The sequence below is a fragment of the Azolla caroliniana genome, unplaced genomic scaffold (assembly GCF_043228905.1).
Source record: "Azolla caroliniana isolate FFs.n. ecotype wild unplaced genomic scaffold, voAzoCaro1.0.p SCAF_20, whole genome shotgun sequence".
Taxonomy (NCBI): Eukaryota; Viridiplantae; Streptophyta; class Polypodiopsida; order Salviniales; family Salviniaceae; genus Azolla; species Azolla caroliniana.
Genome location: NW_028230455.1, coordinates 9455844 through 9473592, shown reverse-complemented (window position 1 = coordinate 9473592; position 17749 = coordinate 9455844). Strand labels below are relative to the sequence as shown.

General features: G+C 45.9%; 1 protein-coding gene and 1 long non-coding RNA gene across 2 annotated transcripts; one reads left to right on the top strand and one right to left on the bottom strand.

Annotated features, from left to right (window-relative positions):
* The first annotated feature begins 12588 nt into the window (after positions 1 to 12588).
* On the top strand, positions 12589 to 16317 carry LOC147850932 (small ribosomal subunit protein uS11y). Its single transcript, XM_087335834.1, has 6 exons — positions 12589 to 12741; positions 13339 to 13464; positions 14149 to 14194; positions 14271 to 14356; positions 15719 to 15848; positions 16053 to 16317. The coding sequence occupies exons 1-6, from the start codon at positions 12739 to 12741 to the stop codon at positions 16118 to 16120; spliced, it is 459 nt and encodes a 152-aa protein (XP_087191960.1). The 5' UTR covers positions 12589 to 12738; the 3' UTR covers positions 16121 to 16317.
* On the bottom strand, positions 12660 to 13318 carry LOC147850933 (uncharacterized). Its single transcript, XR_015531618.1, has 2 exons — positions 12831 to 13318; positions 12660 to 12772 (listed from the first exon to the last, which is right to left on the bottom strand). It is a non-coding gene; the product is annotated as an uncharacterized LOC147850933 (long non-coding RNA).
* Positions 16318 to 17749: the final 1432 nt, after the last annotated feature.

Sequence of the window (17749 nt, the reverse complement as noted above, 5' to 3'; positions counted from 1 at the left end):
TTTTATGGAGTTTTGGGAGGAAATAGACATTGCATACTTGGTACCCTTTTGAGGGTTTATGTAGTATGTAGTTGGCTTCTATGTTGGATAGGGTACCAAGATGGTAATTAACAATGCTTTTCAATCTATAGGATAATTCCTCAAGTGGATAGTGGGAGACTTTTTTATATGTATTAGTATCAGAAAGGTGTTCTATAGCTTTGTTATAGTACGTGTCCTTATCAAGAACACACACTCCAACATTCTTGTCAGCAGGTAGGATTATGATTTTGTTGTTTTTCTTAAGAGATTGTAAGGCTAGTGATGAGTGAGGTGCAATCCTTGTGGGTTTTAATTTGAGTGTATGAAGTGTGTCCCTGAAGATAGTTTGGTGTTTAGATATAATGTTTTCTAGGGGAGTGTACTTAGTAGGAGGTTGCCAACTAGCGTTAGGTAGCTTAAAGGGATTTTGGGGCAAATTATCCACATCTTTAAAAAAATGTTTAAGTCGAAGGGTCCTGCTTAGGCTATCAAATTCTTTAAGTAGGGTAGGGGATGGTGGTGGAGAAGATGGGAGGATGTGTTTCAAACCTAGGCTAAGGAGTTGTGTCTCATGTTTAGAGAGGGAATAATTAGAGTGGTTGTGGATCCTACTAATTCTAGGTTTATTAAGGAGAGGTGTCCAAAATTTATTACGGGGTTTTTTCACATATGGGGAGAAGGGAAAATTAGATGTATGACGTCCTAACCACATGAAAGTATCTAAAGTAGAAGTAGGTCTATCGAGAAGGTAAAAGAGACGTTTCGCGGGATGTATGGCGTGCCGAAACTGTTTACTATCCCGTTTGGCACGCCTAGCTACACGTTTTTTGGCCTAACATTATTGTAACATGGGAAAGTTTGTAGTTTCGTGGGAAGGGGGCGATTATTGTGAGTACGGATAGGTTGTTTTCTATGAGGGATTTCATATAAGTGTGGGGGAAATTTAGAGGGTGCGGTAGAATATTGAAATCTACTAGAAGTAGAAGGGGAGTTATGTGTAAAGAAGGGGGGGGGGGGGGGTATGTGTAGGAAATGCATGAAAAGGGGGAGGGGTACAGTTTGGAAATAGGGAAACGTTGTGGGGGTTATTAGGGGGGAAATGCATAGGGGCATGGTTAAAAAATGGGGGAGGGGTATGAGGGGGGTTTATAGAAAATAAAGGGGGGGGCATGCATCAAATTTGTAGGAGGTAAGGAGGGGGGGGGAGGGGCGTGATTAGGGTTAAACACACATATGGGAAGTGAGAGGGTATGTTTGAAATTGTCTGCAGGGGTGGGGTGGGGAGGAGAGGAGGAGCAGGAGGGCCGAGAGGGAAAGACGGAAGGTCGTTTATGCCATGGCTTGCATGATCTCCTGCACAGCCGCCATAGGGATACACTTCTTGTCTTATGTTGGCACGTGTGCCGCTTCCATAAGATGTATGGCCTTCGCATTGGATGGACCTCCCGTATCGGCCCGTAGGATAATTACCGCCACGGCTCATGTGGCCACCGTTATGGTGTGACAATCGTCCCTTTGCGTTTCTGTGTTTGGCGTGTGACATCTGTGTGTGTGTAGAACCCCGAGCTGGGTTTGTCGTCGGCTTGCCGATTGTAATTGTTTGGCATTATAATCGAATCTTCTGTTTGTCTCTCTCTCTTTCTCTGTGTTTCAGTCGTCGCTCTTTTTCTCTCTCTCACGTTCCTTGGTTCAGGGCCCCCGTAGTCCTGTCTCGTTTCACACGCGAAAGCGTAGTAACACGACATAATTTGGTGAACCCGATTTGAAGGAGGCAGCAAAGGAGTTGAAGATGAGGGTATCCAAGCTTGCTGAAGCTATGGCCGTAGCCATTGACCGACTAGTGAGCGCTCATGAGGGAACAGGTAGCCTCGATAGAGCCATAGAATCGATTGTCGGCACCATAGGCCGATTTGGTGGTAAGAACCCCACGAGCTATTTGGAGGCCTATCGGGCCAAGATGATCATGAGAGACATCCCTGAAGACAGGAGGTTGTCCGAATTCCCTTGAGTTGTGACGCCGAACATCCATGCAAAGGTGCTCGAGGTGTTGGCCGAATGCTAGACGTGGGAGGTTTTCGGGGAGCGTCTCCTCGAAAGGTATGGGTTCGACGACTCACTTCGACTGTCGAAGCGGAACTTCATGACATGGGGAAGGGGAGGAGTACATTGGCACTCCTCCGGGAATTCGAAACGCGGTTTGCGCGATTGTGAGCGTTGGACTGAATCGTGCTCGATTCGAGCCGGGTACTGTTGTTCGTCAAAGCGGTTGACGCATTGGACAGGGAAAAGGTAGGTCTCTTGTTGGAGACCGACGAAGGGCTCACGCCTGACTGGGTCGTGGTCAAAGGAGTCTGCAACCATTTCGACAAGCGGCGGGAGTGGAGTGATGAAGGGTCGTCGACAGCGAGGCCCGTCCCGGCAAGGCAGTTCGAGGAGCCTTCGCCGGCACGAAAGGAAGAAACACGAAACTGGCTTGAGACGGGGTCGGCGTCAAGCGGCGTGGTCAAAGGTCCCTCCAGAGGAGCGGCGCTGGAGGAGTTGACGGAAATGGTGCGCGACCTCCAGATCGCGCAAGCACGGCGGGATAGCAGTGACCAACCTCGCAACCCAAGACCACCGGCAGGTCAGCGATGCATATGGTGCAACGCAGTCGACCATGCCCGGAGAGACTGCGCGGATTTCGCAGATGTGCTCAAAACCAACACGGTATACCTCTGGAATGGGCGGGTGCACGCCAGCGAGACTCAGAGAGCCCTGGAATTGAATATCGGGCGTGGCGGAATGAAGAGGTTGACGGAAGAGGCCGTCGCGTGTCACGCTGACGCCGTGAATTATGTGGCGTCGGTAGGAATCCGGGTCGGGGGCAACGAAGGACAGAAGGCAAGCCACTCCGGGTTCTGGCCACTGGTGCTGCAAGGCCTCTCCGGAGTCCGGTTAAAGAAGGAAGAAGCAAACCGCGCGGAGCAGCGGATCCGAGAGGTCACTAGGTGGGACGACCCGGTCGAAGAAAAGTTTGGCTTCGTAGAAGCTGCATTCCAGAACTACGAGGTTCTGGTACAAGACAAGCGTGTGGGAAAAGCTGGAGGGGCCGGTCCCTTGCAACGGTACGACACCCGGTTCAGCCCAAAAAGGAGTGACGCCGGCAATTCCGGCATACCGAACAAGGCCAAGCCCACCGGGTACCGGCTGAGCACCGAGATAGAAAGAACGACGGACCTACGGAAGGTCCTCGAAGAGCGGATCCTTGACAGCAAGTGGATTTGTCGTTGAGGGAGGTGCTTGGAATCGCCAAGAAGGAGTTCCATGACTCCATTGTGGACTTGGTGAAGCGCGGAACCGGAACCGGAGAAGCCCATAGAGGTGCAGACTACGCACTTAGAGGATGCGATCCTGGGGGACGAGTTGGCGGAAAGCCATTATTCTAAGTTACACTGGGCCAGAGCCACTACCGAGACCCCCGTTCGGGTCGGGGATGTGCAAGAGCCAGTAGTGGCACTAATAGACCATGGATCCGAGATCAATCTGATGTCCATGGACTTTTACAAAAAGGGGAAATGGCCGATCAACACCGAACACGGCTGGAAGATACGCGCGACGACCCGCGCTACGGAGGAGCTGCACGGGGCGTGTGCCCAAACGTACGTGTGAAGATCGGCGACATCAAGATAGACCAACACTTTTTTGTGCAAGAGACGTCCTCACACCCAGTGATACTCGGTGAATCGTACATCATGGCAGCACGCATGGAGACAAAGGTGCTCGACAACGGCTTGGCATACATGCACGTGAAAATTCAAGACGGACGACACTCCGTCCAATTCCTGACCGTGAGACCGAATCATGAGCGTAATCGCAAAACTCTCGGCGCGACAGCCGAGGGGAATTTTAGATAGGGCTATCAAGGCGTGGGGCCGCGATAGTTCAGACACGCTGGAGGAACCCCACACTTGTACCATAGGTAGGAAATTTTGGCTCTCCGACAACGGAGGATGTACATTAACCAGCATCGGCGACAGGGAGAAGAAGAAGGTGGAAGAGCGGCTCAGGTCATGTGGGGCTCTCCACCCTGATGAGGAAATTAGCGGTACCGTGGAGGCAGTCTCATTTGACGACACCTTGGGAGAGCTATGCGGTGTAGTCGATGAGGGCCTTAGCCAAGACCGGATGATTCCGGTTAGCTCGGTGGAGATGTACGAAGTCATCGTGGACTTCGGGGAAAATATTAGGCCAGGTCTTACAGCCTACGTAAATACGAAGTACAAGATTGTGGACCAGAAGGTGAGGCCCGTCGCGGCACCCTTGCCGAAGGGCAACGAAGAACGGATGAGAGGGGTCGCGTCAGACCCTAGCTTACGGAATCCGGCCGGCATAGGACACCGGTTCACCGACATAACGCTACGGGAGCTCAAGGTTGGTGGGGGTGGGTTTCTACTGCCGGTGTAGGAGGACCGGTTTCGAAGAATGCTCAGAAGGCATGGGAAAGCCTTCGCATTCTTGCCGGAGGAGATCGGGTGCGTAGACCCGACAATCGTAGAACCAATGGTGATCTTCACGGTACCGCATGTACCGTGGAATCTCAAACCGATTCCGGTGCCTAGAGCTCACATTCCAGATCTGATGGGGCTGCTAAAACAGAAGGTAGAGATGGGCATCCTCGAACCATCGAGTGCCCCATATTCGAATCGGTGGTTTACCATGCCAAAGAAGAACGGCACACTACGCTTCATAGAGGACCTGCAGCCAGTCAACAAGGTGACCATTCGAAACGCAGGTATCGGACCGACCATCGATGAGTTCGCGGAGGCCTTCGTAGGGAGGTCGATCTACTCGGTCGGGGATCTATACTCGGGGTACGATCAGTTCCAACTAGTCGTAGAGAGCAGGGATATCACGACGATGCGGACTCCTCTCGGCCTAGTTCGGATGTGTACCCTACCGCAAGGGGGGACGAACTCGGTGGCGCACATGGTGAATGCGATGAACAAGGTGTTGAGGGACTGCATCCTAGACATCAACATGTCGTTTCTGGACGACATCCCAATCAAAGGATGTCCGGTGGAGGACAAGGATGAGTCAGTCGAGCCGGACAGTTGCCAGAAGTTCATGACGGACCATATCCGCGACTGCGAGAAGGTGCTACAAAGACTCGAGAGCGCGCACTCACCTTCTCCGGGGAAAAGTCAACCTTCAGACAGCCAGAGATCCTAGTAGTCGGGCACCCGTGCGGGTCTTACGGCCGGAAGCCATCCCCGGCGAAGGTAGAAGCCATCTCTGCGATGAAGGATGATTGTGGGTCGGTTACGGAGGTCCGAAGGTTCCTAGGGGCATGTGCGTTCTATCACATCTGGATTCCGCACTACGCGCATGTCGCGGAACCACTTTACGGGTTATTGAAGAAAGGGCGCCGGTTCGAATGGAGGACGGAGCACACGGAGTCGGTCCGGAGACTGAAGGAGGCGCTCACTACGGCACCGGCTCTCCGGAAAGCGGTTTACGGCAAGGAAGTCCCCATTTACGTGACGGTGGACACGAGCCCAACCGGGATTGGGTGGGTGATCAATCAGGAAGACAAGGACGGCGTACGGTTCCCGATCCGGTTCGGGGCAAAGGTATTGAGCGAGTGGCAACAAGGATACGCCCAAATTAAGCGCGAGTTGTGGGGTATCGTTTCGGCAATCAAGGCTGACAAGGACTATCTAATCGGGACGGAAGTGATCATTGAGACGGACTACCTACCGATTCTGGGTATGGTTTCCGGATGCGCGACTCCGGACCTGGCAATGCTCAGGTGGATCGCGTACATCAAGTCCCTGAACCCGGAGATACGGCACATCTCCGGAAGGGATAATGCCATGGCCGATATGCTTTCAAGGGCGCGGTTCAACGACGAGGACGGCATGGTTTCGGATGACGAAGAAGTCGATGAGGACTTCTTCGGGTCAGCTAACGTGGCAACTAGGGTGAGGAGCACTCCGGCGCTTAACAAGTTCGACAAGAGCGGATACGACAGGGAGTGGCTCCAAATAGGAAGGTTCCTACGAACAATGACGCCGAACACGGCGTGGACTAGAGAAGAGGCCAACTGGGTGCAGAAGAAGGCGTACCGATTCTTCCTATGAGGAGGGCACATATGGAGGCATCCAAAGAAGCGTAGTGGCACCCCACTCCGCGTAGTGGTGAGGGAAGACGAGCAGAAAGCATTGCTTATGGCGTGTCACGACAGTCCTTGGGCAGGGCACCGCGGGACGTGGGCTACGTTCGAGAAGCTCAAGGGCAAGTATTGGTGATCGGGGCTGTACCGAGACATGCATCATTTTGTGATGACTTGTGACAGTTGCCAGCTGCACTCTACAGTCCGACATCGAGACGAGCTTCATCCAACCTACCCACCAACCGTCCACTTCAAATGGATGGTGGATTTAGTGACTATGCCAATGGGGGTAGGACAGATGCGGTATCTGGTGCTGGCCCGAGAGGACCTGACGAATCAAGTGGAAGGTTGCGCACTACAGAACAAGACGACCGCGGTCGTGTGCCGGTTTCTAATAGAAGATGTGATATGCCGGTACGGGTGCGTTGGGAAGATCGTAGCGGATCGGGGGGAGCTAGACGCGCGGGAAGTTGAGGAGTTGTTTGACCAATTGGGGGTCAAACTCTCCCTCACCACGGCGTACAATTCGGAGGCAAACGGGAAAGTGGAACGCGACCACGGGCCTATTGTGAAGGCATTAGTACGTGCATGTGAAGGACAAGTCGGGAGTTGACCGCGACTCCTTCCTTACGCACTATGGGTGGATCAGACTACGCACATTTCGGTGACGGGGTTCATGCCAGCGGAGCTGATGTACGGGTAGAAGCCAATCATGCCGACAGAGAAGACGATCGCTTCGTGGGCCTCGCTGGACTGGAAGGACGAGATGAGCCGGGAAGAGTTACTGGCAGCAAGGATCCGGCAACTCGAACAAAGACCGGAAGACGTGGAGCGGGTGAAGGAAAGGCTACGCGCAGCACGAGAAAAGAACAAAGGTCGGTTCGACCGTGTTCACCGACTGAGGCCGAGGAGGATTGAGGAAGGTGATTGGGTGTTGGTGTACGACAGTAGCCTCAACAATCAGCACAAGACGGTGCGTAAGTTTGCGAGGACGTGGTTCATGCCCTATACGATAACAAGGGCGATTGACAACGGCACGTATCATCTCGAGGAGCTCGACTGGACACGGATGGTGGTGCCATTGGCAGGAAAAAGGGTCAAGGTATTCAAGAAACGGCAAGAAGGTGAGCCAGACCCGGACCGCGCCACCGACGACGACGACCGGCTCGAAACATACGAGGATCCGAGCAACGACGGGTGAAGGCGGGCCGGTTTTCTCCGACCAGTGTTGTATCTTGTGCATACCGGTGGACGTGCAGTTTGGTGGGGGTGGATGTCGTGGAGAAAACCGTCCCTAGGAGGAAACGAGAGAAACCGTGCACAAACCGGCCCTTCCATGTGTGGGCGTGTGAATTGATAACTTGTACATAATTATGTGTAGGGCGGCTGATGTGCATATACTAGGTGTGACATATTTATTAGGAAATCAATGCGTATCTCTGTCCAAAGGGACAGAGAAAAAGGAAGGTGATTGTGACTGAAGGAGAGGGGTCTCTCCCCAACGACCTATATAAGAAATAAGAGAAGGAAGAATAGGTTATCAGGCGTTAGCGAGGACGAAGTGCTATCGGGTTGTGTACCGAGCTCTCTCTCTCCTCCTTCGATTGTCGTTCTCTACGGGTTTTGGAGATCGTTGCCTCTGTTTCGTGGACAGCCCGTGCGCTTCCAGTAGAGGCTCTCCCTTCGCGTTTCTGTGTTTGGCGTGTGACATCTGTGTGTGTGCGTGGAACCCCGAGCTGGGTTTGTCGCCGGCTTGCCGGTTGTAATCGTTTGGCATTATAATCAAATCTTCTGTTTGTCTCTCTCTCTTTCTCTATGTTTCAACAGTCTCTCTTTTTCTCTCTCTCACGTTCCTTGGTTCAGGGCCCCCGCGGTCCCATCTCGTTTCACACGCGAAAGCGTAGTAACACGACACCGTGTTGGCTGCAAAAATCTTTTTGAGATTTTCCCGCGCCTGCTTCGGCTTTTTTGCCTCTCAAATGTAGCCATATGATCATGAACGCATGATGCTAGACAATACAACAGCGGCTTGCGGCCTGCTCCCAAGAGGGATAGTCGGTGTGTGTTGGGTTGGGGTGTGATTCGTGAGCTCCTTTGATGTAGCTCCAGTAGCCTTGTCCGACAAGATATTGATGCATCTTGTATTCCCAAGATGCAAAGTTCGTTCTGTCGAGCTTCTCGGTAGGAAGAGCGCTTCCCATTTGAGTATTCATGGTGATTTCCTCTTTGTCGATGGGCCGGTTCTATTAATCGTCGTCGTGCAGCACAACACAGTCGAAAATGCTTGATCAAGCAATCACACGCTCTAATACCATGTTAGGAAATGGAGTCTATGGTGATTGCAATGCAGCGGAAGGTGAACGTAGGTGTGTGTATGTGCAACAGCACACACAGAGAGAGAGAGAGAGAGAGAGAGAGAGAGAGAGATAGCCAAAAACGTATATTATGTTAACGAAACAACATACATCCATCATTAACTAAGTTACAATGAGTTGGTTTATATACCAACTAAGCTAGGGCAAGCGCCCTTACTACTATTTACAAAACTAGCCTGGAATGTCCATGAGCTAGTGTGAAACCTATCTATGGGAAGTTGAGTTTGATTCTCAACAGTTAGATTGATCATCTTCATACTCTGCATTTTGGACTTCCCTTTGTCCATCTTCGGACTCAGCTGATACGTGCTTCGGTCGCTCAGAGGCTCTTGAGGTCCGCTCAATCTGGTTGAGGTCGAATTCTCCTCATGTATTGACCTAAGTTGATCATTGTCCTCTATGTCATCAAGGTCGACTTGAAATGGTTTGGGTTGAGTCGGCTCAAGTTTGTACCAAGATGACAATTCGTCAAAGACTATGTCCCGACATATGCGAACCTTCAAAGTAGAGGGGTTGAAGCATTTGTACCCATTTTGCTCCAGTGAATATCCTACGAGGATACACGTCTCCGACTTGGGATCTAGCTTCTACCGCTTCTCATCGGGAATGTGCACGTATGCAATTGATCCAAATATCCTTACATGGGATAGATCCGGTTTCTTTCCATAGTACTTCTTGTGAGGGGTAATCTCATGCACACAGGATGTCGTACACCGGTTCATTAGGTAGACGGTTGTGCATGTTGCTTCCCCCCAATATGACTTTGGCATGTGCTTCTCGTTTAGCATGGCCCTTGCTACTTCGAGGATGTGCCAGTTCTTTCGTTTGACTACTCTATTTTGTTGTGGTGTATGTCGACACGAAAATTCTCGCCGAATTCCTTCTTTGCGAAGGAAGGCTGAAATTTCATTGGAGAAATACTCTTTTCCTCCGTCTAATCAAAGGCACCAGACATGTAAGCTGGTTTCCTTTTCGACTTCGCATTTAAACTTTTGGAAGTGTATGAACACTTCATTCTTGTGACGCATTGGATAGATCCAAATGTGCCTGGAGTAGTCGTCGATGAAGGTCACGTAATATCGGCATCCGTCAAATGTAGTTGTTTGAGCCAGTCCCCATACATCAGAATAATTACATCCAAAAGCCCTTTGCTTATGTTCCTCTTTTTTGGAAATGGGTATCGATGTTGTTTGCCAAATTGGCAAGCTTCAAATACACCTTCAATCTCTTTCTCTTTGAAGGTCAGGAGCCCGATGACGACTCCTTTTTATTGCATTGCCTTGAGTTTGTTGAGATTGATGTGGGTTGATTCTTTTGTGTGATAGCTAGACTATGTCTGTATCGGCTTTCGTGCCTTTTGCAAACCTAGCTGATTTCATCTCGTGTGAATCGAGAATGAACATTCGGTCCTCTCTTCGTCTACGAGCGATGAGTCGACCCTCTTTCTCAATGAAGCAACTTGCATGGTTGAAACGAATTTGCATCCCTTGCTCCACAATTTGGCCAACTGAGACCAAATTCTTCATGATAGTTGGTACATGCAATACATTCTTAATGTATGTTTAAGTTGCCTTCTTTGTCGAATGGGACATTGCCAATGTGTTGAATCGGATGAGTGGTATCTCAACATAGCTGGGTCAATCCGACTCTCAAAGGTCTTAGAACCATTCTTGATGAGACGTCATATGGTTCGAGGCACTGGAGTCAACGAACCATATATCTTCCGGACTGGAGGCACTAGTCGAAGTAGAAGCTGACATAAAGGTTACTCTATCTCTCATCACGAACATTCCGCCATGGTCGTCATATTCGGAGTTGGTCGCGTAATTGGTGAGTTGTCGGCTTGTGGAAGCCGACTTACGCTTCTTCTTTCGGCACTCTTCTTCATGGTGGCCGATTTTACCCCAATATCCGCATTCGATTGAGTTGTTTTGTCAACTTGAACTGGCATGGAAGCTCCCCTTTCTTCTTAATGGTCTTTGGTTGTTTTCGTTTTCTTGCCGAAGTTGAGTTGCTTTCATAGGCCGGACCTCGTCCTTGGCCGAATTAGCCTCTCTCTTGCTCGATTGGGTCCTCTTCCTCCATCCGAGTGTGCGTAGAGAATGTGACCTTCCGAGGTATTGCTCTTGGTTCGAACATGGTCTTCTTCAACCAATACCATTGAATTTGATTGAAGATTAAAGAAAGAGGGAGGATTTTCCCTTGCTAGGATGACGGTTCTCATCGCGTTGAACCATGGTGTGAGGCCGCCTAGGCATATTTGCACCATCTCATCATCCACCACGTTGACGCTTATTGAGCCGAGTGAGTCACAAAGCTCCTTGATCTTCAAAGTGTAGCTTGTGATGGACATATCCCTTTGTTGGATATTGTTAAACTCTTAGCGGAGTTGAAGTTTTCGTGTCGTTGTATTCGCGGCGAATATCTTCTTGAGACTCTCCCAAACTTCTTTCAGCATCTTGGCTTCCTGAATGTAGCCAAGCATGTGGTCATGGACACATGTCGCCAAGCAATACATCACTCGACTTGCGTCTTGCTCCCATGTTGAGTATTCGGGATCTGCTGGGTCAGGTTTATGTTCTTGTGCTCCTTTGATGTAGCTCCAATAACCTTGATCGACAAGGTATTGGTGCATTTTGTACTCCCAAGATGCAAAGTTGTTTCGGTCCAACTTCTTGGTGGGAAGAGAGCTGCCCATTTGAGTATTCATGGTGGTCGATGTATATTTCTTCCTTCTTCTTCTCTCTTGGACAAGAGCTATGTAGGGACACTACGATAACGATGAGGTAGATTTTCTTGAATCATCACAGTAGACACAACACACGAGGATGGGCTAGATCGAGCTACCAAATTGCTTTGATACCATGTAAAGAATCGAGTGTGATTTTATGCAATAGAATAGATTAAGGATTTGTGTTGTGTGTGTGTGTGTAAAGAGGAGAGGAGAGGAGAGGAGAGAAACACAAGATAGATAGATAGGAAAAATGAAATACTCAAGAAGATGTATGTATTAGGAAGTGGAGAACAACAACAAAATGAAAATTACAGAGGAGATTAACCGACACTTTACAAAGTAGGAGGAGGGTGCTTTACATATATAAGGTCACCCTCTCTGCATTCTCTCACTAAAATGCACACTCTCTCTAGAACCTTGGGGAATGTAGAAACTCATTAGTTATGTGTCATAGAATATGATTCTATAACACATAGTTAATGTGTGGAAAGTAGTGGTGACCGTTGACCTTTGAGTGCTCATAGATTCTCAAAAGGTGTGTTCACACACTAGACTAGGTTGAGCTTGATTCTCAACAAGATGTATAAATGTGATCCCAAGTGCCACATTATATGGGCTTTCTATGATTTGAACGGAATCTTTTCCAGACACAATGATAGATAAATAGATATCCTTTTCAATATCCACAAGAGTTTAATTGTAGTCTATGAGACATGGCCTAGGCCACGACGAGGATCAAACTTGGGTTCTCTCAATTTCTAGGGAAATAACATTGAGCAGTCAAGTTCTTCCCAAATCAATCATGTAAATGTAGATGAAGAAAGGGGGAGATAGTAAAACACAATGTGTCCCGAACCTTCAAGGATCGGTGATGGGCGAGCGAGAGCCATGCTCTGAGACTCAACGGGGAAAAGTAAAAGAAAACGTGTCCCGAACCTATGAAGTTTGGCGACGGGTGATGAAGAGCTAGGCTGCGAGACCCAGCGGGGAGAAGTAAAAGAAAACTTATGCCGAACCTCTGAGGTTCGGCGATGAGCAAGCGAGAGAACTGGATTCCCCGAGCCCTCGGAGCCTACAACATACACGCGAGACTAGGAGGAGGGAAGTAAAAAGAAAATGTGTTCCGAACCTCCGAGGCTCGGCGACGGGCGAGCGAGAGCCACGCCCCGAGACTCGATGGGGGGATGTAAAAGTAAACGTGTCCCGAACCTCGGAGGCTCGGGGGAAATTTTGTCCCCAAAGCAAGCAACCAAACCAAACTTAAACCATACTTCGTCCCCCACCCAAACCAGCCGAATGTTAGGGCTCCAAAAGACCGAAGCAAATTGTTAACCAATCAAACCCACTCTTCAAGCGGAAACGCCTAAGAAAATTAGGGTTTTGCAGGATCTTTGTCTGTCTGTCTGTCTGTCTGTCGGCCGTGAGCTCGAGCTGCTCGAACCATCGGAGTCTACATCATGGTAAGCTTTGCTTCTCCTCACTCGCTGTCTTCTGTCCTCTCCCCCCCCTTAAACACTAAACACGTTCTGAAACCCTAAACCCTAAACACTTTCTGAATCCCTAAACCCTAAACACTTTCTGAATCCCTAAACACTTCTTCATTTTCTGCTTTCCCACGATCTGCACCGTGGTAAGATTTACACCTCCAACCTCACTGTTTTTTGTTGCTTTCGTGTTTCTCTATATTCCGTCGTGCTATGCCATGAGCGCTACGTACACCGGGTTTGAAATTATTATTTTTCTTGAAACCTGAATCTCTTCTTCTCTTCTCTCTGCTTTCTGTAACCTTAATTGCATTATTTTCTTCATCTTTGTCCGTTTTCTGAAACTTAAATCTCATCGTATCTGTATTTAGTAATGCTCTCTAGTGTCTTGTACTTGTTTTTTACGTATGTTTTCTAGTAATAAAATCGCATCGTCTCTTCCTTTCTGTTAGTTTTGTCGAACCTAAAAGTCCATTTTTCTTACCTGTTATGATGTCGCCATATACCTTGTTTTTTTCCTCCATTATTTAAAATTAAACCTCTCGTCTTTACTTCCTCTGTCTATTTTCATAGTCTGGGAAGAGGAAAACGAAAGAAGTGAAGGAGGAGACGGTGACCTTGAGTGGTCCAGGTGCTCGTGAAGGTGAACATGTCTTTGGAGTCGCTCATATTTTCGCGTCCTTCAACGATACATTTGTGGTATGTATGTCTAAAATACCTCTGAATCTGCTTTCTGAACTTCTTTTCCTGTTCCTCCATGATCTGGTTTGATTTTTCCTAGTGTGATTTCCCTGCCTTCTTGTTCTATCTTATGCCATCTAGATGTGTTTTTATCTCTTTCTGAATCTGAATGTTTGTATGTTATCCTAGTTCGTACTTGATATCATCTGGATTAGTTTTATTCAATGTTTTCTTCTTTTTGGTTATATGGTCGGGTTCCATTGCTATGTGTAAAGTGGATCTGAATCCATTATCTTTCTCTTTAAAAAGAAAATCTATTTCGGTTGTCATAGGTAAATCTTAGTCAATTTTTTCTCTGCAATTTTTGCTTGGCCTTCCTTACATATAGATATGTAGTTATTGCTAGATCTTCGTAAATGTTTTCTGTAAGTTCGCCTTGTTCAAACATTTATAACATATGTTGTCATGGCTAAACTTCTTCCAGATGTTTTGTCTTACTCTTTTCAGTATATTTCTCCTTTGGTTAAACCTTCGTCATGGAAAACTCTATCTCTATCCTTTGCATTTTTATCAGTCGTTCTAGTTTGTATGATCAACATGTGTTTCGCTAAATTCTTTTGTAGTCAGTTGTCTGCATTTTTCTGTTCATACTTGTGCATTATAAAGTCCTCAATGGAACTCTTTTCAAAAAATGTTTTCCAGCACGTCACTGATCTTTCTGGGAAGGAAACTCTGGCTCGTGTTACAGGTAACTGCTCATCTTACATTCTAAGAGCTGCATTTTGTGCTGAAATTTTTTATCATTGAAAATGGTATTCTATCAGGGGGCATGAAAGTAAAAGCTGATAGAGATGAGTCTTCTCCCTATGCTGCTATGCTTGCTGCTCAGGATGTGGCTCAAAGGTGTAAGGTGATTGTTCTCTTCACACAATCTTTTTGTAATGTCTAGTTTAACATTGATTGATATAGGCATGCTTATCTTATCTCTTCACACTTGATTTCTAGTTGATATAGAAATCTTTATACCTTCCCATATACTTGCTAGTTTCACTTTGAATTTGTTGTTTCTAGTGTGTAATGTGGCATCGCCACACTTTATAGACATGCTTACCACCTTACACTTCCTTTGAAGGTTGGTGTATACATTCACTATTTGTAATGTCTTGTGTAACATTGATTGATATAAGCATGCTGATCTCTTCACACTTGCTTTCTAGTTGATATATAAGTGTTTATACCTTTCACGTACTTTGTTAGTTTCACTTTGAATTTGTTGTTTCTAGTGTGTAATGTGGCATTGCTACTCGTTATAGACATGATGCTTACCACCTTACATTTCCTTTGGACGAAAGTATATCCATTCACAACTCCTCTGTAGTTTAAATTTTAGTGATTTGATCTTAAATTCCTCGTTGTTAATAGAAAATGGGGCATTGGTATAAATATGTTATCTGTTAATGTTTAGTCCTAGTTTAAATTTGAATATTTAGCCTTGAATTTGTGTTTTATATTGTCAAATGTGGCTTTCATGTAAATATGCTTATCCCTTTGCATTAGTTTATCTTTTTTAGCCTTGAATTGATATTTTCGAGTGGCAGATATGTTATTGGCAGAGACATGCTTATCCCTTCACATTCAAGCCCTTTGGTTAATGAATGATTTAGGCCTTTGAATTGGCATTTGTTAATGTCAAAATATGGCATTTCTGCTGTCTTGTTTCCTTTCACATGCCTACTAGTTCTATTTAGGTTCTCTCTAATATCTTTCATGATTCCATATATGGCACTAATATAGTATATTCATACCTTCCCATTTACTCCCTATGTTAACATTGAATTATGTAGCCAGGAGTCGTCATTTCTAATGTCAAAATTTGCCTTCATACTCTCCCCCTAGTTGAACTCTACATAAGTTAGCCTCCAGCTAGCCTTTTCTAAGCTTTACATTTGGCTTGATATAGTGGTTCTTATATTGATGTAGGATCCTAAATTTGGCACTACCCCTTGATAAATAGTCTGTTTTGATATTGTTATTGCATTATGACCCCCCAAACATGCTGCTAGAGCATATAACCCCTAAACATGTTACTAGCATATTACCCCGAAGCATTGGCAAACCAAAAGAAAATAAGAGGTTGATACCTCTAAACATGTAATATGGCTTCGCTACACTTTACAGACAAGCTTACCCTTAAACATGTTACTAGAGCACATTGCCCGAATTGATTGCACCCTATGCATTACATTCTAAAGAAAAAAAATTGTTCTTTCAGGAGCTGGGGATAACTGCTCTTCACATTAAGCTTCGTGCCACTGGTGGCAACAAGACCAAAACACCTGGACCTGGTGCTCAGTCTGCTCTTCGAGCCCTTGCACGTTCAGGAATGCGAATTGGACGAATTGGTTAGTTGAAAGTGTTTTGATTGCTTCTACATCAAATGCTATTGTATGCTTCAGTGTGTACTGATATCTCGCTTTTGATTTGAGAACTTCGATTGATTCTATGATATGCATATGAAATGTTTGATTATCTCTTCCTGTCATTATGTGATCATTTTCCACTTCTGAACCTTTAGGTGATCTTTAATAATTTTGGTTTTGGTACAGAGGATGTTACTCCTATTCCAACTGATAGCACCAGAAGGAAGGGTGGCAGAAGGGGTCGCAGGCTTTGAATTATGTTATCAGCATACACAACTTGCAGATTATGTATTTGTTATGTTGATACTGAGTTTTGTTAATTCAAACAGTAGTTTGTTATGTTGCTGATACTGAGTTATGGTTTTGTTAAACGAGTAATGGAAATCCAGCTATGTTATTATCAATATCGAGTTTGATTAATTCAATGAAACTACTATTAGTCAATTGGCGAGATTTGAGTTGTCTTTTCCTGAATTATTTTTGTTGTAATGGATTTTTCAGAGTGTATTGAATTATTCTTCAGTTTACACTACTGATTATTCTATATGTAATGGATGTGAGACATGCATTTGTCTCTCCTGGTAAACAAATGCTTTCATGAATCGCTTTGCTGTATACATGCCATGAAATTAATATGATTAATTCAGGGCTTTAATTTCATCCGGAAAATTGATTGTGTTTGTATACACAATTGTTCTTGGCTCCGGCTATTCAGTGAAAAATTTGTAGTAATAACCTTTCCTTGTACATATAGCAGAAGAACTTTGCCCAGGGTAGTAATGGAAAATTTATTGCCTATTCCACTTAAGTTGAATAGCCAATGATCAACCGTGAGTTTCCTAATGACAAAATCATCCTGTATTGTTCTAAAGAACTCAAGCTTTGATAGGATGAAACATTGACAAAAGGGTGACCTAGATGGCAGCATAACATTACCATGTTCTAAGTATTTGGCTATGCTATCTAAGATTTATATCAAATAATCACAAACTCATGCATATTAATGCATAATTCCAGTATCAAGGCAATACATCCTATCAATTTCATAGCTTTGGAAATATAAAGGAATCATTTGCTGAAACTATGAGCTATTGATAAGTTTTCCTGAAGCAGTGACTCGTTTGATAATCCTTGGTTTGATTATCCTTAACTCTTCTAGTTGTGCATGCAAATTGGTAAAGAAATGGAATGTGAATCATAGTTTGAGATGATCGTTGATGATTTGCTTATGATGAACGTTGAACCATATGCGTAGTAGAGGCCCTCACATCCAAGTGAATAATAGCGAATTTGAATATAATGGCGGTCGGGTAAACCTAACATATTGCGATAGACACATGCAATCACATCTTATTGTACTTTGTTGTCGTGGAGTTACGCTATATTAGTATTAGTCCCTAGATTCAAAACAAAGGCAAGAAAAAAATTCATGGACCGAGCAACACATGCTCTCCATTAAGGACGGAGATGCATCTTATCGTCGATGTGCTTATTGTCACTCGTTATGGTCATTCTCTATGTCTACGGGTTCTATTGCCAAGCATTTATTAGATAAGCATAATATTAATAGTATGTCACAACCACATGGAGATGCATCTAAACGTCGATGTGCTTATTGTTACTTGTTATGGTCAAGCTCTACATCTACAAGTTCTATTACCAAGCATTTATTATATCCCATGACTTTACATTGGGTCTCTTTGGAGTCTAGTAAGCCGACCAATGTGCTTTTAGACTTTCTAGATGTCTTTCTGAGAGATGGGGTAGAAAAAAGTGTTGGAAAAACTTTATTCTTGTGCCTAAAATCATTTAGTATCTCTTCACGTCTTCTACCTATAACTTCTTATGGTGCTAGTGAATCTCTAGTTGCATCAAAAGAATTA